This window comes from Watersipora subatra, chromosome 2, assembly GCF_963576615.1.
Source record: "Watersipora subatra chromosome 2, tzWatSuba1.1, whole genome shotgun sequence".
Lineage (NCBI taxonomy): Eukaryota > Metazoa > Bryozoa > Gymnolaemata > Cheilostomatida > Watersiporidae > Watersipora > Watersipora subatra.
In genome coordinates, this window is record NC_088709.1 from 33,295,763 (window position 1) to 33,319,088 (window position 23,326).

The 23,326-nt window shown below is 35.0% G+C and overlaps 1 protein-coding gene across 2 annotated transcripts in view; it reads left to right on the forward strand.

The window, feature by feature from the left end:
• LOC137387564 (uncharacterized) overlaps window positions 1-23,326 on the forward strand; it is a 47,339-nt gene that overhangs the window by 7,812 nt on the left and 16,201 nt on the right. For both annotated transcript variants that reach the window (XM_068074024.1, XM_068074023.1), the window contains exons 3-4: window positions 57-419; window positions 18,356-18,532. In XM_068074024.1, coding sequence (XP_067930125.1) covers window positions 57-419; window positions 18,356-18,532 — 540 coding nt within the window. The remainder of the gene's footprint in view (window positions 1-56; window positions 420-18,355; window positions 18,533-23,326) is intronic.

Sequence of the window (23,326 nt, forward strand, 5' to 3'; positions counted from 1 at the left end):
ACATGAAAATATTTAAACTCTATTTAGTAAACACTTGCACTTGTTTTTTGTTCCAGTTTACCCAATGTTCATCTTAGCCAAAGATACCATCATTGACACAGTAAAAAATTCTACTGGCTACATTTCCAGTCATGGCGTTGATGACAATCTACTACCGGGTCGAGTTTATGATATGTCACTCGTAGGAGGAGCCCCCTTGACTCTGCTGTTTGAGTGGAAGTACATTGACATACATGTAGCACCTAATTCACGTATGAATTGCATCTCTATTATCACTGAACAGTCTGAAAGACCATGCATTTTATCATCAACAAATTCTACAATTGTAAACTCTGCGATTGGAAATGTTACGATTCGATTTAATTATCGGAATCCTCTATCATCACGCAAAGGGATCTTGTTGAAATACTCCCTGGCAGGTATGTTAATTGTTTTTGTTTTTTAACCCTTTGGCTGGGTAAAAGCCCAGCAAAAACACCTGAAAGTTGTGTAAATTATTTTTCAAAATTCAATAAAATCAATATTTTACGAACATGCATAGCTCAAATTTTAATTTTATTTCTATGAACAAAATCTTTTATACATAAACATTCATTTACATTTCTACTACTACAAAAAAATACAACCGTGTGCCATTGTCCCTGTATGAAATGCTTTGAAGGATTTCTTTCGGTAGAGTCAAACGCTATAATGTACTCGTGCGAGCTACCAATGATAACAATTGTTTTTCTCTGTATATTTCAAATACATTAAAAATCCAAAAAGTTCACATTACTTTTATTATCTGAATTATCTTTATTCTGATCAGACAAAAAATCACTAACGATCGCAGAATCAAATATTCTTTTATTTTACCGTTTTGAAAGTCGAGCCGGTGTTGACTGGTTTTTCCAACTTTTATTCTTTTCCATGGAGGCACGATTTGCTTAGATTTTAGCACGAAGCAAAGCGTCTCAGATATTCGTTTCATATTGTAAATTATCAACCAATATCTTGTTGATGATATTTAAAACTTGCTAGTGCTCATATCCCTTGTTTAATGTTACTAGGCGACAGCTTCATAAACGTCTACCGAAAAAATGTCACTTCCATACGCAGCCGATAAACGACATTTTGGTTGTTTCCCCAGCCAAAGGATTAACATATGTTAACTGTTGTGATCTTATGTTAGCATATGTTAACTGTTGTTGTCTTCAGTTCATATATGTTAATTGTTGTGATCTTCTGTTAACATATTTTTACTGTTGTTATCTTCTGTTAACGTATGTTAATTTTTTGTTATCATTTATAAGTCTGCTGACTCTAAAAGCTGGTACAGTCAACTTTTCATGCAATAATGCAGGCATATGATTGTTTGAGCCTACTATAATTTACTATTTACAAAGATCTAAAGCTAGCCATAACTGGGCATGCTTCGTCAAAACAACGATTATCAATGTTGCTATTGTGTACATTAATGTAAAACTATTAGGAAAAAATCATTTTTCAAGGAATGTCTTAAACAAATTGTAAATAGTTTTTTGTAAATATTTTAATCAACTTTATAACAAAAGGTAAAGTACAATGACCACCTTTGACTGATCATTTGAAAATTTTGTCTTTGTTATCAGTAGCGCAGTTCTCTAAAGTACCACTGGAAGATAGCCGTGCTAGTCACTATTGTAAACAAGTTCCTGATTAAAAATATGATGTCATACCCTAGGACACTTATGTATTCGCGGCATCTAATTTTCGCATTTTCGCGGCAACATCCTCTCGCGAAAATTTCATGAGCGAAACTAAACTATCATAATGAACGAGCGTAAACGCGAAATTAAATGGCTTTGTTCATTAACATTCACAATAAAATCGTCATATTAGAAATGCAGGCAATTTTTGTGTGTGGTTCGGCTCATTGGGCAATTTTTGCTAAACTCATTATAGCTAATACACCAGCTGAGTAGCACGGCAACACAAATTAAGATAATAAGTTTTTTGGAAAAGCCTAGACAAATAAGGAAGATGGTGATATTAGTTTAGTCATTGAATTTGTAACTGATGAGGATGACAGTCTGGTAGGGAAAGTCATAAAATTGAATAATAATTATTGCGGTGATGAGTTTTATTACCAACCAAAAGCATTAACAACCCGAAGCCATGGCCACCGGGTGCTATAAATACTTGAATTCTAATATTGGTACCACATCAGTCACTGCGGCAAGGACCTTGACGTCATTGATAGTCCAGGAGACAAATGGCAGCAAGCGGTCAAATTGCATTATTGATCTCGCCTACACATTTCTACCTTCGGTTCACAAATACAAACTACAGTACTTTTCGGACTATTAGCCGCTACTTTTTTCTGATGATTTGAGCTATGTGGCTTATATAAAGGTGCGGCTAATCTGTAGCTTTTTCTTTCACCGCTAGGGCGCACTAACGAGAATCTCCAATTATTGCGCTTCTAGCAGTGAAAGAAAATACGAAAAAATGCCTCACGGTACTGTCCCGTTAAGCACTAAGTTAAAAATCGTCGGATAATACGAAACTGTGCCGTTCTGCACTGTTCCGTTTTAAATGGCAAAGTTGCTGCCACATTAAAAAGCACAGTCCTTAGTTCTGCGGCCTATAGTAAGGTGCGGCTTATGTATTGTTTTATTATCGTTTTTTTGGAAAATAAAGCAGATGCAGCTTATATAGAGGTGCGGTTTATAGTCCGAAAAGTACGGTAGCCCCAAATTGAAAAATATTTCGTACCAGTGAACTGGACCTGAGGAATCTAATGATGTTTGTTCCACTGCATTTGTTTTCACATCACTATATTTTTGCACTCGTCAGAGCTGCGAAATTAAGTTGCAGCGAAATTTTACTCTGTATGCTACTCACAAAACTAAATACTAGCGAAATATAAGTGTTCTAGGGTAACAAATAAGCTCCTATTGGAGTCTTCCTTTTACTAGTCTATCAGATTGTTTGAGGCTTTCAATCAGTTGTTGAGTTCAGAGGCTATGGATTGTGTAATATACAGTAGCTAACTCGTCAACGCTAATCTACAACTGGTTTATGGGTACCATAACATATCTCTAGATAATAAAAACAGTCCTTCATAATTGTTTACAGTGATTCAGTTGCGTGACAAAGACATGGTAGCCTTTCACTGTTAAATGATTCACTTCTAAAAGAGTTGGTACAGTAGAACCTCGGTTCTCAAACATAATCCATTCCAGAAGTTTGTTTGAAAACCGAGTTGTTCGAGATCCGGAAAAATTTTTATTCCCATTAGAATTAAACCATATCTATCATGTAGCCTACAACTTTTATTGTATTTACCAGGTAAATCAAACAAGCTGATTCCGATTTTTTACTAAAAATAATGATTGGTCCACTAACTTTCAGAGTAACGAAGGCTTTTTTTACAGCGTTTTAATATCAGTCTCGAAAACAACACGATCGGCATAACAAGCTCCGCCCATAAATACGTGACGTAACCTAGCTTTTAAGGAACAGAAGTTAGGGATGTTTAGCCCGATATAGAATGATAGACATGGGTGTCTTAAAACCCATTATTATCTAAATTTAGCCTTCAAGATAATCTCAGTTTTTTTTCTGAAAGTTAGATAAGGTATTTAACATTGCATATTTAAAAAAGCGCGATAACAACTCTAGCTTGTGATAAAATCGGACCTTTTTTAGCTCATTTTTTTGGCATTCAGCCTGTTAAGCATCATGTAACTAGCTACAAGCAATTTTATATAGTTTATCTACCTTTCATAAAAGACTGAGATTATTTTACAGGCTGAATTTAGATAATAATGGGTTTTAAGACACCCATCTCTATTATTCTAAATCAGACTAAACATCCCTAACTTCCATTCCTAAAAAGCTAGGCTACATCACATATTTATGGGCGGAGCTTGTTATGCCAATTGTGTTGTTTTCGAGATGGATAGTGAAACGCTTTAAAAAAGCCTTAATGAATTTGAAGGTTAGTGGACTAATATTTATTTTGAGTACAAAATCGGAATCAGCGTGTCTGATTTACCTAGAAAATACGATAAAAGTTGTATGGGACAGTTATGGTAGATAGATGGGATAGTTATGGCCGAGATAAAAGCTTCGATAAAGTATTTTTTTAATATTTTACACCATAAACTGTACTGTATACTATATAATATAAATAAAAACAGGTAGATTTTTTTATTGAAAGACTTTCTATTTATGATGATGAAAGCAAAAAGTAAAAATTTTGTATGCTTTGCTCTTAAAACATCGAAAACATTCTACATTAAGATACAATACTAAAAATTGCAGAGTTAATGAAACAGCAAAAAATACAACAGATCAGTTACACCAAAAACCGTGGTAAAAAAAAAATATAAACAGCAATGGCACGTTTACTTCACATCTTTGAAGGAGAATCCTCCTCCAAAACAATTTAGAGTAACTCGACTGGAAGAGTTGTTTCTCCAGCAAATCTTTTTGATAGAGGGGTGTCGTCCCAGATGGTTCCTTCCTTTTTGTGAAGAATTTATGTAGCGCAACTTGTTTCTCCCTTTGTTAACAACTGTTTCCATGCTGTTTCCGGAGATGTCCCAAACGTTTAATTCTAAGGCGCATGCTCCGGTTTGGTAAAGAACCAAATTTATGTTCGAGATCCGAGACAAACAAATCTCAATTTTCTTGGTCGAGAACCGAAGCGTTCGAGAACCAAAGCGTTTGAGAATCGAGGCTGCACTTTATTTTTATTTAATAATTGGAAGAAAGTTGTAAAACTACAGTGAATATTTTTAAAAAAATTTACAAACTTTTTAACAACACGGGAAACCTAGAGTTTCTGTTTCCCACCCTTTTAGTAAGTCACATATTTTGAGAGGACTTTCATGTTTTGATGTGTCATTCTTTGTAGTATGAATAACAACTAGCATTTGTATACAAAAACTTATATTCATTTTGTTATAACGAAGGTCATGTAGTATTATTGTACAATATGATGTGTTATATATTTGTGCATTATAGTCGAACATAGCATGGTATAGCAAACAGAAGAGGAGTATTGTGTATTGTGACCAAATATACATAAAACTTTGTTTAAGCTGACACCGGTTTTCTTGCATCTTATAAACAGATGTTCTCTGCCATAGTTAGAAGTTTAAATCATTTGTTAAATATTTGGCTTGCAGCCATAAAAGCAAAAGTTTTTGTTAGTTTAGCATGACTTGAGTTGCTTATGGAGCTGTAGCTCAGTAGTTAGAGTGTCCACTTAGGACCAGTAGTGCAGGGAGGAGGGGGTGGGGTTCGAGTCACACAATACCCATTTGTGGTATTAAAGCTAGTTCACACTATATCGCATTCTACATTCGGCGTTGATGCCACAATACTTCGGAGATCGCCAATGATCACCATGTTCACACTGTCACAAACCCATCCCGTTTGCATCAGGAATTACTCCTTGATCTAGTGTTTTCATTTATTTTTTTGAATTTTCGCAAAGAAACCTCTTTGTTTTCACATGCTGAAATCAAAGAGTAGTCCCGCAGTGACTATCATAAATGGATATGAATAAATTATTCAATTCTTTACCATGAATTACCATCGCCGACATGGTTCACATTTGAAAGGCGGTCGTCGATGCTTGGCAATGTATCGGGAAAGTTTGACAGCTGCAAACTTTTCACTTCGAGATGCTTCGTCAATGCCATCGGTTCATGGTTCATATAATCGATGATTAACGTCGAAAGGAAAACGCTGACTAATGGTGATATAGTGTGAGCCAGCCTTTAGGAAAAGCTTCGACAACTACATAGGCTCTTGCGCTACATCAGTCATAAGTCTGTAGACACTCCTAAAAAGCCACAAGTTTTATCAAAGGGTATCAAACGACAATCAACTCTTGAGTTTTGTAAGCCACTTATGGATCAGCTATCATAGGGTGAACTAGATAGATAGCAGGCATCTAGAACTGATAAAAATGTTTTAAAGAATTATATGAAGCGTGGTGCCAGCTGAATATTGTAATCTTGAGCGATCCTTCAAATACTGGCAAGTACCAAAGTGCATAGATTATACATTCAAATCATGACACAAAATTGTTATAATTAATCACTTCCAATGTTCCATTTTTGTGTTGAAACCGCTGTACGCTGAAGTAAATATTACATGTAGCTGTACTTGGTCTGATTCAAGCTACATTTAAAAAGCGTTGATATATATTTAAGTGATTACACATAACACTAACTCTTTCAATGTCATTTTCACATTTCTGCAAAAACGCTTATGTGACCTTACGTGACCTTATGTGACCTAAGTGCCAATTTCACATTTCTATGAATCTGCAATGGCTCATAATTAATGAAACTAAATTATCAGTGAATGAGCATAACATGTTTACAAAATATTTAAAAATCTGATACATTCACAGTAGAAATATAATTAGTTTGCGTATGAAGCAGTTTTAGACAGCTATGGCGAGTGTTTACTGAATAGGGGTAAAAGAAATGGATAACGGAAAAATAGCAGGCATTAAATCGCTATGTTGCAAACGCATTTTAAATATTTATTAATATTTTCAAAACTTTGTGACAGCTCTTTCAACTTAAACCATAACTGCCATGTACAATTCTTATTGCTTTTGCTAGGTAAATCAGACACGCTGATTCCGATTATTTACTCAAAATAAAGATTAGTCCGCTAACTTTAAAAGTCATTAAGGCTTTTTTACAGCGTTTCAATATTGGTCTCAAATACGACACAATCAACACAACAAGCTCCGCCCATAAATATGTGACGTAAACTAATTTTTTAGGAACGAAAGTTGGGGATGTTTAGTCCGACTTAGAATGATAGAGATAGGTGTCTTAAAACCCATTAGGTATTATCTAAATTAAGTTTTCAAAATAATCTCAGTGTAAGAGCCGGAGCTCTCAGACTGACTGGCTAACTACTATTGTGTCGAGAGAAAAGTGCACTGATCACTGTAGATTACTGCTGACTTTATTTCTTTATTATATGCTGACATTACAACTGGCAGTAATCTAGCTTGACCGTGAAACCTGTCAAAAGGTTACACAATTGTACTGATATGTGAACAGATAATACTCACTAATAAAGAATGATAAACAAACATAACATATGATGCGCAATAAATGTAGGAAATATTAATTGAGAGTGAGTGCATTGAGACATTGCATAGCGTGACTGAACAATAAAATTACAGAAACTGGAATTGATATAAAACCACAATACAGTAGCATAGTACATACGACAGAATTAACAAAAAGAAAACATTACAATTATATTAAAATTTACCTTGTGATTCCAGAAACAACAGTGATTAGGTTTTGGAGTTGACACTCCCTGACTGATGACAAATACTTGCTTGACTATATAATGGATAGCACAAGCCTTTTAAAATTCTGCTAAGAAAAACTTTGATATATAGTGAGATGCCTGACTGCAAGAAAACATTTCGGTGCTGCTGTATTGGCATCCAAAGGCAAACTGAGTCATTTTAAAGTGGTTGTTGGGTACAGGATAGAATATAACTGTTATTTTCATATTTTAATGACAAAGACTGACAAGTAAACAGGTGTTGCTAACCGGATCCTCAATCACAAAGGTAGGCAGACTGCCTCCACTGGAGCAGCCAGCCACAGCCCGACCACAACACATAGCTGACCTGACACTGGGTCACATAGCAAATAAAAACTGAACACTCAGTCTTTTATGAAAGGTAGATAAACTATTTAAAATTGCTCGTAGCTTGTTACAGGATGTTTAATAGGTTGAATGCCGAGTAAAATGAGCTCAAAAAAGTGTGATAACAACGCTAGCGTATGGTAAAATTGTACTTTTTTGGGCTCATTTTTTAGGCATTCAGCCTATTAAACATCCTGTAACAAGGTACGAGAAATGTTAAATAGTTTATCTACATTTCATAAAAGACTGAGATTATTTTACAGGCTGAATTTAGATAATAATGAGTTTTAAGACACCCATCTCTATAATTCTAGATCGGACTAAACATGCCCAACTTCCACTCCTAAAAAGCTAGTTTACGTCACAGATTTATGGGCGGAGCTTGTTGTGTCGCTTGTGTCGTATTCAAGACCAATATTGAAACGCTGTAAAAAAGCTTTCATGACTTTGAAAATTAGTGGAAAATCTTTATTTTGAGTAAAAAACCGGAATCAGCGTGTCAGATTTACCTAGAAAATACAATAAAAGTTGATCAAGACAGTCATGGTTTAAATTCAAACACAGTATATAAAGCTCTAGACATCTATGAAACATTAAAAGGAATCGCTATATTGTTTCGTAATTGCTTTCTCACTAAAAAACCACTGTTTTGCAAGAGTCAATGATCCGAAACCGTTCAGCTTTATAAACTAGACATGTTTTGTATGGTGTCTTATGTCTGACCTGGTTACAATGTATTTTAGTTAAAGTTCAAAACCTTTTTTTGTAGGTGAAGTCATTGTCTTTAATTTTAGGAAGGTTCTGCTATCGATAATCATACAAATGATTACAATGATTAGAATTATTACAATGATACAAATTTATCGGTTAGTCGATCTTACGTGTTTTTAGAGCTCTCTTTTCGGTTTGTTTTATATTCATATTACATTGCATTACACTGCATCAATTTATTCTACGTGTAGCCCAAACTGCTTTCAATTTATCTTAACATTTCTAGCAGCAAAATAAAATGACAAGCTTTTATTAAATATGAACTAGAGCCCAAGCAGCTGTATTTTTTACAATAAACAAGCTTTTTTGTATTCGGCATCATCTGGTTTGCTATAAAGTTGCCCAAGACAGGTACTATTAGTCATATTATGCTGTTTATACAGGATTCTTTTGAGTTCAAGAGTTCAAATTTGAGTTTTGTAGTAGGTAATTTTATCCTCATGTAATCTACCAGCTAACTTGACACCAAGACCACTTGTATTCGAATGACACAATAACAGCATGCAGTCCATAATAGTATTTGGTCACGAAGTAGCGTAATAACAGGCCACGAAATAGACAATGATAATAAAGAAATAACCACTAGGTGACAATCACTGAGACAGCAATACATGAGACAGCAATACTTGTACACAGAAATGAGTAATAGTATAACATGCAGTACACAAGAATAAATGATATAGGCTTATAAAATAATACATGCACACATAGGTTACTATATATACATAGACTACAAGTTAAAATATGTGGAGCTGTACCATCATAGTGCAACAAATAATGCAGCAATCAAAGGGTTAATTAGCTAATTTCTTCAACAACCAATTTTTTTATATGAAAATAAGTAAATGAACTAAAATTAAAAATTATGTTATATGTAAAAAATGAAATAACGCTGTAATTGCTGGTGAAATGAATTGGTATTGTTAGCTCACCTTAAAAATCATATCATTGTGATTGTAGCCAAGAAATATATGGAATTTTTACTTAAAACTCAGCAGTATTTGTCTTTCTGTCTGAAGCCAAAAAAACACTAGAAAAAAATTGCCCTGTACATTCCATTTTGCAACCAGACACAGTCTCAACTACACCAGTGACCACCTTGCCACATCGCGTAATAACTATGCACATAATTGTACACATGTGATGATCTCCCATGGCACGCCAGACTGCCAGCGTAGTAGTACAGTATAATAACTAATGTATTTTGTTACCTTAGTATTTTATTTGTTTCATGTTTATTGGTGTTTTCTGCCAGAATTGCATTGTTTCAACATTTTGTTTCTCATATTTTTTTGCAAATGTACCCAAAAAAATTATGAAATTCCGCAAGCACACCAAAGGATTCATATATCAAAAATATTGTAAATGGAGATTTGGCGGAATACATTGTGATACCAAAAGGTAGCATGCATCAAAATTGCAAGCATCAGCTTTGTAAAATTTGGCTATTGGTTCTATGAACTACTTTGTTAAAGTAAACTTGTGGCAAATAATGCTAGCAAAATATATTTATCTGTAAAGTCTTCTCAAGCCAATCATGCTAAAGTTTTAGTAAAACATTTAAAGATTTATACAAAATAATTTTAATAGTTTTTTTCAGTAAATTATTTTGATAATTTTTATCCCTTTAGAAAAATTCAAATTTTTTTAAATTTGGGTTTAACTTTACCTACATATGTTTAATACGTTTTTAAATCTGACTGCTGTCAACAGCAAGTTTATCACAAAGAGGTAAAAAGCGCAATCATCAAGTGCTCTTAAATAATAAAAAACTTGTACGTCAAAAGTTCTGTCAGCATGTTTCTGTCAGCAACCTTGTCACTAAATCTATGCAACCATTTTTTCTGATGCTCGGACTAGCAGCTCAACCAAAATGATTAAGTGGATGTGCCTTTGCATTCAGCACTTTAAACAGAAAAGTTTGTACATGTGATTTGATGGCATCAGCTAGTCCTGGCAAAGGCCCTTTTACACCAGGGCATTTTACCATAACGACGGCCACCCTGACAAAATCTGTTTGATGTAACACAAAAAATGGTTGTAAAAATAAGATTGATAAAATGCTGCCCATTATGTTTGTCTGGTTTTGATGGTCGTCATTGAAGGAGTACAACATGAAAATGATCAAACAAATGACCGACAGCATCAAAAGTACCAGCGTAATGGCAGTATATACTGCTTGCCCAAGAAATAGTTGCAATAGCATTAAAATCAACAGCCGAACTAAATTATTATTATTATTAAATCTATTATTACTAATTATTAATTACTATAATTATTATGCATGCATAAGCATGACGTGTAGCAACAGAGTGACTCTCTATTGTGTTCATAGAGATGGGCAGTCAGAATGGAATGATTATTGAAGTTGAATTTCATTGGCTAAAAGAGGTGACCCAGTTTGTATAGTCAGAGTTTGACTTGATTTAGTGTAAAGATTTTGCAAAAACGTATTTCAAATTTTAAACAAACTAGAAGCTTCTCCAAATGTAATTCTCTCAGCAAAAACACAACAGTAACCAACTGTCGTGTTGTAAACACACCTCACCTCACCCTTTACGCTGTCACTGTCAGTAAGACAAGATGAGGATGTTATCTAAGGCTACGATGGAATTCCATGCGGTCTGTTTGAGTAACTGCTATGAGTTCAACCGACTGCAAATTGTTTTTGTTCACTAAAGCGTGTCACAGCAACATCCCTGCATATATACAATGGCAGACTCTTACAAGCACCTGCATATGTACAATGGCAGACACCTACAAGCACTTGCATATATACAATGGCAGACTCTTACAAGCACCAGCATATGTACAATGGCTGACTCCCACAAGCACCTGCATATGTACAATGGCAGACTCTCACAAGCTCTTGCATATATACAATGGCTGACTCATACAAGCACCTGCATATATACAATGGCAGACTCTTACAAGCACCTGCATATATACAATGGCTGACTCTTACAAGCACCTGCATATGTACAATGGCAGATTCTTACAAGCTCCTGCATATGTACAATGGCAGACTCCTACAAGCACCTGCATATATACAATGACTGACTCCTACAAGCACCTGCATATGTACAATGGCAGACTCTTACAAGCACCTGCATATATACAATGGCTGACTCCTACAAGCACCTGCATATGTGCAATGGCAGACTCTTACAAGCTCCTGTATAATATATACAATGGCAAACTCCTACAAGCACCTGCATATATACAATGGCAGACTCTTACAAGCACCTGCATATATACAATGGCAGACTCTTACAAGCACCTGCATATGTACAATGGCAGACTCTTACAAGCTCCTGCATATGTACAATGGCAGACTCCTACAAGCACCTGCATATATACAATGACTGACTCCTACAAGCACCTGCATATGTACAATGGCAGACTCTTACAAGCACCTGCATATATACAATGACTGACTCCTACAAGTTCCTGCATATGTACAATGGCAGACTCTTACAAGCACCTGCATATGTACAATGGCAGACTCTAACAAGCACCTGCATATGTACAATGGCAGACTCCAACAAGCTTGCATCAAAAATTTAGTGCAAAGGAACATCTATAAATTTTGAGTCATCATTTATCTTGAGTCATTGACTAGCTTTTATAATTTTCACTCCATTGACAGCAGGGAGATCATACTGCAAGAAAAACAAGGGTTTTGAATGGTTCGTTAGGATGATAGCACCTCAATTTGCTTTACAGAGCATGAAAAAAGAGTTTAACTCATTTTCAATCTATAAACAAACCTTCTACTCTAGTGCTTTGCTGATAGTGGGCAGCTAGTTTTTTAAGTTGGTTAGTCATACCACAACTATGTGAAATAACAATATGAAGACCTCAACGGAAGAACAATCAATGCCACATTTGCTCAATCATGAGATATAGCCATTTTAAAGTTTAAAAACTTGGACATTGATCCGATTTACAATATGCTAGTTTATTTTAAGTCGGGGTATCCCTTGGCCTGAATCATTTTTGCTGAAAGTTTGTCACAGAGACTAAACTTTGTGGCCAGAACTATCTAATGGAAATTGAACCTAGTATTTTGAGAAAATGTGACATTGATCGTTATTTTGTTGCGGTCTTCATATGTTATAACAGAGGTGTTATGATTGGCTGTAACTAGGAGGGGGTCATTAATTAGGGCACATTGGAAGTCATAGGTAATACCCACCAGCCTCTTCACTTTAGATAACCTTGGGTGTTAATCAGAAAATTGAGAGTTTACAGATACCCAAAGATAGTGAGTACACACCTAGAGCTCACACTTTACACGCCGACTCAAATACCACGCCTCCGAAAGTTCTTAAAAAATCATGATAATTTTTTTAGTTGGGTACATAAATGTGCGCAATAACGAAGTCAATTAATTTTGGTTGACATTTGAAAGTGCATGGGTGGCAATATCTAGCTTTAGATCTTTGTAAACAGTAAATGTTAGTAGTCTAAAATAATCAGATCTCTTATTGCAATTGCTAAAATACAATGGTGAATGCTAAAATTTTTTTATTGGGTTGGTATGTTGGCGATCCTTCAAGCAATGGAGCATTGTTGTGCCTGTGTGTTGAATTGTTGTGCCCAATTTTTGCCATTAAAATTGGCATTTAGATAATAACTCCAAGTCCATGACTCATATTCATATATTTATATATATTTGTCAATAAATTAATATGTGTAAATTCATGAATATAATTGATTGTAACCCTGCGCATTAATAGGCATATTTTAGTATTTAATTGTGCGTACCATTCAGTGGTATGAGTAAGCATTTCCGAAGCACATATAATGGCCTATGTCGCCGTTGGTACAGCTGTTGTTACATTGCCACATTGCATAAAATAAAAACTGCAATTGTTTATTAGTTGCTTGTAGTAAGCCTTACCATGTCCGAGATTTTTTTCATCATTCAACCAGATAGCTGCAGGTGGGTGTTTAATAGGCTGGTTCGCTGGAACTGCATGAAGCTTTAAAGCCAACTATTTTAGCAACTTGACGAAAGGCACAGAACTAATGATTGTGATGTTAGGATTAAATCAAAGAAAAAATGTGGAAATGCAGAGCATTTACGTGGACTAACAGACAAGCAGACAGACAGTGACAAAGAGAAAGTAGAGATATAGATAGTTAGCTCCCCTAAAACATAATTGTAACTGTGTGTTACTAAAGCATGCAACAGGGTAGAGGGTGTTACTAAAGCATGCAACAGGGTAGAGGGTGTTACTATTGCAATAAAAAGCTTGGATTAAAAAACAACAAAGTTTTTTGTGTGAGTTTCTGAGAAGCCCTGCTAGGTATGTTTGACATACTTTTGAAAGGTCTAGTATAAATATTGGCATCTATGCAAGGCCAGCAGTTGGTTACTGGTAACTATTGGTGCAGTTGCTTGCGATGTATACGCATGTTTGCTTTATTGATATTAAAGGGAATTTGTTTAAATTCAGAGATTTTGCTCCAACCTTCACGGAAATTAGCCAGCAAGTGTAGGCAGTGTCTTGTATTGAAGCGAGATAATATTTGTATTATGAGTAACACAATTGCAGTAACGATAATAACAATGTTTTATAGATATGACTGTAGTAATGCAATAAGAATATGATACGTAGTAATTGTGATAACGTCGGTGTAAGCTGCGTGATAAAAATCTAAAGTTACTCAAGAATGGCAATTTCTGTACATCCGGTCTTGAGCTCTTCAGTCCGGGTGGATAAATGTAGATTAAATACAAGTGGATATCATGCGTTAAATACGAGAGTAATGCATAAAGAAATTGCCATCACCAGATTAAAAATAATTATAAAAGGTACTTACGGCTATACTATTACAATAAAAATAATCAACTGATACTATATGATAGTCTAGGTTGAACAGTACCATCTAGCAGCCTATCCTATCGTTACTACTACACAATTGTTCGTTAAAGGGCGATTTCCGGTAGACAGCCGCATGGTCTTCATCTATTTGACTGTTATCATCTTTAGCTCTCCAGGCAGCTCCTCTATCGAGAGTTGTCCTGTCTCTATAATTTCACTTCAATATTTATGTTTACTTGTGCAAACGTTGGCTTGGTAGATTGGTTACATTCATAAGAGCAAAGACTAACTTAAGTAAGTCTAGTAGTTTTAGTGCTCTCCTTAACTGTGTTACAAACTTTAGAATTTGAGAGAAATATTTACGGCAACTTCAAATATTTTGTATCTTAAATTTTAAAAAACTACAAATTTATTACCACTATTTACACTTATTAAAACAAATTTATCTTGTAGTAGAAATACCCTGATCACTTTCATTTTTATTTTGTGGTAATTGCATCTATACTTTCAAATTATGATAGAAAATTTTGGCCTATGCTCAAAACAGCAGTTTCAGAAAATTAATTACGCCTCAGTTGAAAATATGTAAGGACAGGGGTAAACACTAAGTGAGGTTATATATTTTATGTTCTTGTCAAATACTTGGTGTGGCCTTTTCACAAAAGGCATCTGGGAGTTATACTATTGACAGTTAAAGTTTTTCATTAGTTTTACGCTGGTGAGTCACTAAAATTCATAAAGAGAAAGACCAGAAGGCTTTTGAAGGTGTTTCAGCTGTTATACCACTTGTTCAGGCCAATTTGATTTACATCTTGTACTGGATAAACAGGGTTGGCTGTTATTATTAAACGATGTTAATCTGCAGATGTATATTCTATTCTGTTATTATTAAACGATGTTAATCTGCAGATGTATATTCTATTCTGTTATTATTAAACAATGTTAATCTGCAGATGTATATTCTATTCTGTTATTATTAAACAATGTTAATCTGCAGATGTATATTCTATTTTGTTATTATTAAACATTGTTAATCTGCAGATGTATATTCTATTCTGTTTTTAAAAATAAGTTCCAAAGGGTTTGCTTTATTAGTTTGGCTGTAATTACCGTCCATTTTTGACTAGTTGATAAAATAGTCTGGTACACAGTGTCATTAGTAACGGTTTTAATCACTGATAGATTTCATTAACTTTTGAGCATTGCTAATATGTATTATATAGTCAGTTTTGTCTTCTTTCTGTAAATTCTCACAACATGTAAGCAGACAACTCCAGTTAAAAAGCAACTGCCAAAATATAGGTAATTTTACGCCTGAGGTCATTCATTCTAATTTTCTGTACCACATGCTATTTGACTTTCTACACCATAATCACTAATGTGTTTAGGTGTTTGTGAATATAATCACAAAATATTTAGATAGTCTCATAAAGTGTTTCTAAAATAAATTCTTGAAAATTTGTGAAATAACAGTAGCTGTCCAATGTTAAAATAAAAGTTTTGCTTTGTTGTAAGTTTGCAATTGTTTATCACTAATAACATATTTACAAAATTTGCTACTAACGTCAAAAAAGGAACTTGTTGCAGCATGCTACAGACAATGACACGACTAGCAATTACTGAATTATATGGTTCATATTTATGTAGCACACGATATTAGTAAACCAGTGGAATTAGGTAGCCTTCGTCATTTCAAACAGCTTAAAAAATGTAACGACACAAGATAATGTTATTGAGAGAGTACGAATGGGCCCAATATTGTGTTTTTGCGCTTTGAGGGAAATTACTGTTTGATATAACCTACATATGTGCACAGAAAACCAATTGTTGCAATAGCTGGTTGTAGTTAGCCTCAGAAGCTGTTTTTATAAATAAGTTATTTTTATAGTTTGATAAGGGCAAGTATTTTATTACCATTACAGGTTAATAACTTTACAGAGGAGGATATAAAGTGTGTAGTGTTACTGGGAGTATAATGTGGCCATATTGGGCCCATTCAATCTCCATCAGTAGCATTACTCTTTATACATGACTCCGAAGAGGTGGCTGCCAGTGTTTTCATTTGTTTTATTTGGATATCTTAACTCTTTGTGTACCGCAAGCCGTATAGTTTGGCTTGGTAGGACCAAGCCTGTACCAAGTTGGTACGGCGTATAGCCCAGCTTTAGCAAGCTTGATGCAAAATACTAATTAACTAGCCTATCAAGTCTGTACTTAAACCATAACTGCCACGAACAACTTTTATCGTATTTACTAGGTAAATCAGACATGCTGATTCCGATTTTGTAATCAAAATAAAGATTAGGCCACTAACTTTCAGATTAATAAAGGATTTTTTATAGCGTTTTAATATCGGTTTCAAAAACAACACGATCGATCGGCATAACAAGCTCCGCCCATAAATACTTGACGTAACCTAGCTTTTTAGGAACAGAAGTTACGTAGAGATGTTTAGACCGATTTAGAATAATAGAGACGGGTGTTTTAAAATTTATTAATATCTAAATCCAGCTTTAAAAATAATATCAGTCTTTTCTGAAAGGTAGATAAGCTATTTAGCATTGCATATTTAAAAAGCGCGATAACAACGCTAGCTCATGATAAAACCGCGCTTTTTGAGCTCATTTTTCTCGGCGTCCAGCCCATTTAAACGTCATGTAACAAGCTGCGAGCAATTTTAAATAGTTTATATCCCTTTCATAAAAAACTGAAATTATTTTACAGGCTGGATTTAGATAATAATGGGTTTTAAGACACCCATCTCTATTATTCTAAATCGGACTAAACTTCCCTAACTTCCGTTTCTGAAAAAGCTAGGTTTCGTCACATATTTATGGGCGGAGCTTGTAATGCCGATTGTGTTGTTTTCGAAACGGATATTGAAACGCTTTAAAAAAGCCTAAATGACTTTAAAGGTTAGTGGACTAATCTTTATTTGGAGTACAAAATCGGAATCAGCGTGTCTGATTTACCTAGTAAATACAATAAAAGTTGTTTGTGACAGTTATGGTTTAAATTAATGGAAACAATCATGTACTGGCATTGAGTACTGGAGTTATGTACTGGCGAGCTTATTTTCACTTCACAAAACTGAATTTTATTGCAATTTTTTCACTGCAATAAACAGCCATGTCAGACTTAGTACAGATATAGAATCTTCACTAATTGTAGTTCTATGAACTTCTGATGATTATCTATTGAATAATAGTGCTACTGATAAGAATTATTTTATTTTATTAGTAATTATAATGCCGCAAGCTATAATAATTTTGATAACTTGCCTACTTGGAACATGCTCACGGTCGCAGCAAAAACAGTTGAAAATGTTTCCGAGGTCATTCTAGAACAATGTTGTACCCTTTTTTCTGGTATGAGCTGATGCACAATTTTTTGCTGATTGTATATTACTTTATATTACTGATTAATTTTGTATAAATATTTTTATAGGCTTTGTGATTCGAAAGTTATAACAATTTATATATGCCCTTGCTCAACATTGCATTTTACAAATATATAATTTACATCCCAATAAAAAACCTAAATTGGTAGCAAAGGAGTTCAGTTTTAAAGACTGCAATATATATTTTACAGCAGGTGCTTTTTCCATGTACCATGCGGTACATGACTAGCACATGTACACAGCTAGCATCTGTCCACGACTAGCATCTGTACATGACTAGCATCTGTACATGACTAGCATCTGTACACGACTGGCACCTGTACACGACTAGCATCTGTACATGACTAGCATCTGTACACGACTAGCACCTGTACACGACTAGCATCTGTACACGAATAGCATCTGTACATGACTGCTATCTGTACATGACTAGCATCTGTTCAATCATTCTACTGTTTTTTGGCTGAATAGATTAGCTCTACTTTTGGTAGCGCTTGTAATTTGACCTTCATTTGCATATTTGACCTAAGTGTCTAGATTTTTAGTTAGGTCTAAAGTGATGTCACATAAACAGCATTCCAATGCATTGAGCTCAGGGCAGCTTTTAGTTATGGTTGGGTTTGCGTTTTAACAGGAGATAGCATAGCCAGGACAATGAATTCTACCTTTGTTTCAGTTACCTCAACAACAGAGATCATACCAAACACTAGTACACATACATCCACCCTAGTTGCTAGTGCACGATCATCAACCGTAATGACTAATACACAAACAACAGCTCTGAGCGCGACTACACTCATGGCAACACCTAGCAGCACCGTGGAGTCCTCCGGTATAACCGCCAGCCATTTGGGTAAGTCAAACAATGATATTTTACAGAATCAGCCATTGTAACATCACATACCTAACATTTTCTTGAAAGCCAAAGCGTTTTTACATTTTTTGTTCACAGTCGGTGTATCTCTCAGGAGTTGAGAATTTAATCACATATTTCTCATAATCTTACGAGAAAAAGTAATAGTTGTTGACTTTATGGTCGACATTGATCAAGTTGGGTTGAGGTCGTTGATGTTGGACACGCCTATGTATTGCCAGGGACCAAGATCTTCATAAACATATGAATGTTCCAGATAACATCAACTGAATGCTTGTGTTATAAAAATTGCGTTCGGTCAATGCTAAAATAGTATTATCACATTTATTTGCAGTTTATAGATTGATAAAGCAATTACTGTGTAAATTATACATCGCTAACAAAAGTTCAGTAACAGACAACTGCCAGTTTATGAATACATATACTCCATTCTACAACAGATATTTCTGATATTCTTGCATGAATACCCTTGACATTGAACGGATTCCATAAAACTCCAGTCTAATTTGGCAACCCTTTTTCATAAATGTTTTTTTGTATTTTCAATTTACTTATTTTACTGATCTTTTAATGTTTTTGGTGCAATGATTGTTGTTAATCATTCTAATGTGTTTGCATTAATTTTATATTTACAGTTTATAAGTTAAGACCATGCGCGGAGTATTTCTGGTGTTTAGTGTGCTGATTTTTCTGCCCTTGGCTTATACTTGAAGTAATACTTGACTACTTTAAACTTTTTAGCCACACATTCTTAAAATCATTTTTAGAGATCCTCGAAAATGTTGATTTTCATTAAAATCGCTGCTGAAAATGCTAACACTCAGTTTTTCATTTTTGCAAAATTGTAGAAATTTAGCAAAGCTCAACTACATAGAAAAAGGGTAAAATTTATTAGAATCATTTTAAGATAATATTTAAAAATGAACTTGCACATAGTTTTGTAAATTTTATCAAAAATAATTGGTATTTTCCTATCATTTTCGACGGCGCTTGATATTTAAGGTGATTTGACTGCTAAGATGTTGTAAGATTACAATCGACAAATCTTTATCACTGTTAAAAATACATGTGAAATAGCATGACTAGTTGCTATCATTGCTATTCTGATAATTATTAGCTAGTATCTTTGCAACTATAGACGTCATAATCACATTTTCACTTGATCTAAGCATTTCAACTGTGATCGAATTTAGTCGATTTTAATTTTAAAACATCCTTGCAGTCAGATCAACTCAAGCGTCTTAAACAAATGCAGAAAATTAAAAAAATTATGTTTTCTAACAAAATTTACGAAAGTTTTGTGCGAATCAATCTTTCATAGTCATCTTGCTGTACTACTCAAGACTAGACCACTGGACTGCAAGTGCATGACTCCTTCCCAAATGGCCGGTTGTTATGACAAGCTGTCTAGATATTACTCTGTTAGCTAGAGAGAAACATTCGTAGCAAATATCTAGCACATCTAGAAGGTGATGTCATTTATATTAGACACATTGGCTAGTGTATTTGTACTTACTGAACAGTAGATTACATAAGCTATTAGGTTAGATGACAGCTCTAGTCAGATCAAAGGCCGAGTAAACACCCTAAAGCGGTTTTTTTAGATGTTTTTTTGTATAAAAATTCTAAACCACAGTAGTTGCAGCTTGTTAGACCATAGTTTGCTTCTCTTCATTTCCCTGAGCTTGACAAACTATTATGAAGTAGTGACCAGACATGCTATAGGCCTACATATACATGTATATATTTTGGGCTGTCAGCCGTATCTAAAAGTTCAGTATTTTTATTGTTCCTTTTTCGAAATTCAGTGCTGTATCTTTATCATGTTCATTTTGACTAAAAAAATTTAAATTTAAAAGCCATTATGGAGCTTTTTCAGTTTAACTGGTCACCAAAATAAATAACTTTTGGAAAATTTTAACAAGTTATTTATATTAGCTTTGAATGCTTATACATGTACAAGTATGCTACGTATATGATACATTTTATTACTGTAATGTGCTATCACTCAGCTCGACACACGTTATTGAGCTTTGAAAGTTTGCATGAAGTATTATAAATGAACCATTATTCTATTTCTTTCTTTCTCTCACTCTCACTCACTCTCTCTCTCTCTCTCTCTCTCTCTCTCCCTCCCTCCCTCCCTCTCTCTCTCTTTCTCTCTCACTCATTCTCTCTCTCTCTTCCCCTATCTCTCTATTTCTATTCTTATCTCTCTATCTCTCTCTCTATCTCTCTCTCCCTTTCTCTCTCCCTCTCTCTTTCCCTCTCTTTCTCTCTCTCTCTCTCTCTCTCTCTCTCTCTTCCCCTATCTCTTTATTTCTATCCCTATCTCTCTATCTCTCTCTCTCTTTATCTCTCTTCCTTTCTTTCTCCCTTTCTCTCTCCCTCTCTCTTTCCCTCTCTTTCTCTCTCTCTCTCTCTCTCTCTCTCTCTCTCTTCCCCTATCTCTTTATTTCTATCCCTATCTCTCTATCTCTCTCTCTCTTTATCTCTCTTCCTTTCTTTCTCCCTTTCTCTCTCCCTCTCTCTTTCCCTCTCTTTCTCTCTCTCTCTCTCTCTCTCTCTCTCTCTCTCTTCCCTATCTCTCTATTTCTATCTCTATCTCTCTATCTCTCTCTCTCTATCTCTCTCCCTTTCTCTCTCCCTTTCTCTCCCTCTCTCTTTCCCTCTCTTTCTCTCTCTCTCTCTCTCTCTCTCTCTCTCTCTCTCTCTCTCTCTCTCTCTCTCTCTCTCTCTTTCTTCCCCTATCTCTCTATTTCTATCCCTATCTCTCTCTCTCTATCTTTCTCTCTCTTCCCCTATCTCTCTATTTCTATCCCTATCTCTCTATCTCTCTCTCTATCTCTCTCCCTTTCTTTCTCCCTTTCTCTCTCCCTCTCTCTTTCCCTCTCTTTCTCATTCAGTCGTTTTGACAACAGCTGTTTTATGGATTAGTCTGTATTACTGATTTCCATACATTTCTGTTTTCTGTCTTCCCTTGTCATCTGTTTAGGCCCAGTTTTCTCGGCCTCATGTTGTGCTTCACTACATTTCTACATCTCAGTCTGGGTTTGCCCTAACTCCTCTTCTTTCGTAGCAATGTGAATGTAATATAGTTCTGTTTACCCATGTGGTATTCTGGGTGTTTAGCCATAAAATCTTTAGCACATAACTCTTCGTTAAATAGCAGTAGTCACCTTTTGAACTTCCTGGAAGAAATTTAGATGTAGCCAAAGCTTATCAAAGGTTGCAACCTACCAGGAGGATTGCATGAATAACACCCGCATAGTATTACTTGAATGCTCAGCCATGCCCGTTAGCTCGTGTGACTCAGCCATAGTTGACATCAGTTTACGAGTTGAGGTCATACTAGCAACTATTTTCTTTTTGTACTTCGTCACCCTTCCACCTCAGAAGGGTTGCATCAGAAGGGTGGCACCATTATGCTAAGAGGTATTCAGTTTCAAATCTTAGAGGCTGGTTCACACTGTATCGCACTGCCAACATTAGTCTTACAATACCACAGTGATCTTTTGTTATAACATTGTTTACATTGTCACAACCCTATCCAAGTCCACATCAATGAATACTGTGTCAGTGTTTTCATTCCACAATGCATTTGCTTAATCGATGGAATGGTTTTCCCCATCGACTATTATAAAAGGAAAATATAGATCAAGAGATCTACGGCAGCCAATCAACATTGCCAGAGAGTGGTGCACATTGCACAGACTGTTGTGGCTGCTCAGTGAAATATCTGGAAACGTTGACGCAGAAAAATTTATTTTGTGACATATTCGCGTTGCCTCATCGATGTCATTGGTTTACGGTAAACATAGTAATTGAATCATTACCGAGAAGACAGCCCCAACATACAACCATACAGTGTGAGCCAGCTTTAAGGAAGCAATCTTTATAAGGGAATACATTACCAAAGCGTCACATAGATTTATAGCTGCCTAGAGTGTGCTGGAAACACTAGCTTATACATTAAGTGATCTGTCTTTCTTGTTCCTTTTAGGTTTCAGGTGACCAGTTTGCTTTCCTCTATGGTCCCTAGTTTCTCATTTGCATATTCTTACCAAGTTTTATCATGTTCGTAGCCCCGTCTTTTTTAACAAAGTCAGCTTTTACATAGACCAGCTAATTGCAGTGTTCCTCTTTACCCCACACCTCAGGTTACGTCTTGTAAGCAAGTTTTGTTTAATATACCTGCTGCCAAAATATTTGGCCAAGCTTTAAATGACAGCCTTAGCCAAGCTAACTGCAGTTTTTTCACCTTTACCCTCAGCCTAAGCTTTTAAAAAAAGCTTTAATCTTGCTAACAACCATGTTCGTTCTAGTGGAAACCTTAGACCTTAGTCTATATGAGAGCTTTGGCTAAATTAGATGAGAAAAATAAGTTTTGTATTCTATGCTTACTTATGTCCATATAGAAAAGTATAGAGTGGTGATTGAGCTCTGGTGAGGCCACCTACTAAATGGTGCATTCGCTTTCATGCATTAAATCTACATATACTATACACCATATTAAATATACATATACTATACACTATATTAAATATTCAATATACATATACTATACACTATATTAAATATACATATACTATACACTATACACTATATTAAATATTAAATATACATATACTATACACTATATTAAATATTAAATATACATATACTATACACTATATTTGAGTCACTTTAAATGTACACTTTAGGTGAACAAGCATTATTTTGTTTACAAAAAGAAAAAGTGAGGAACACCTCTTATTACCTTGACATATTGTC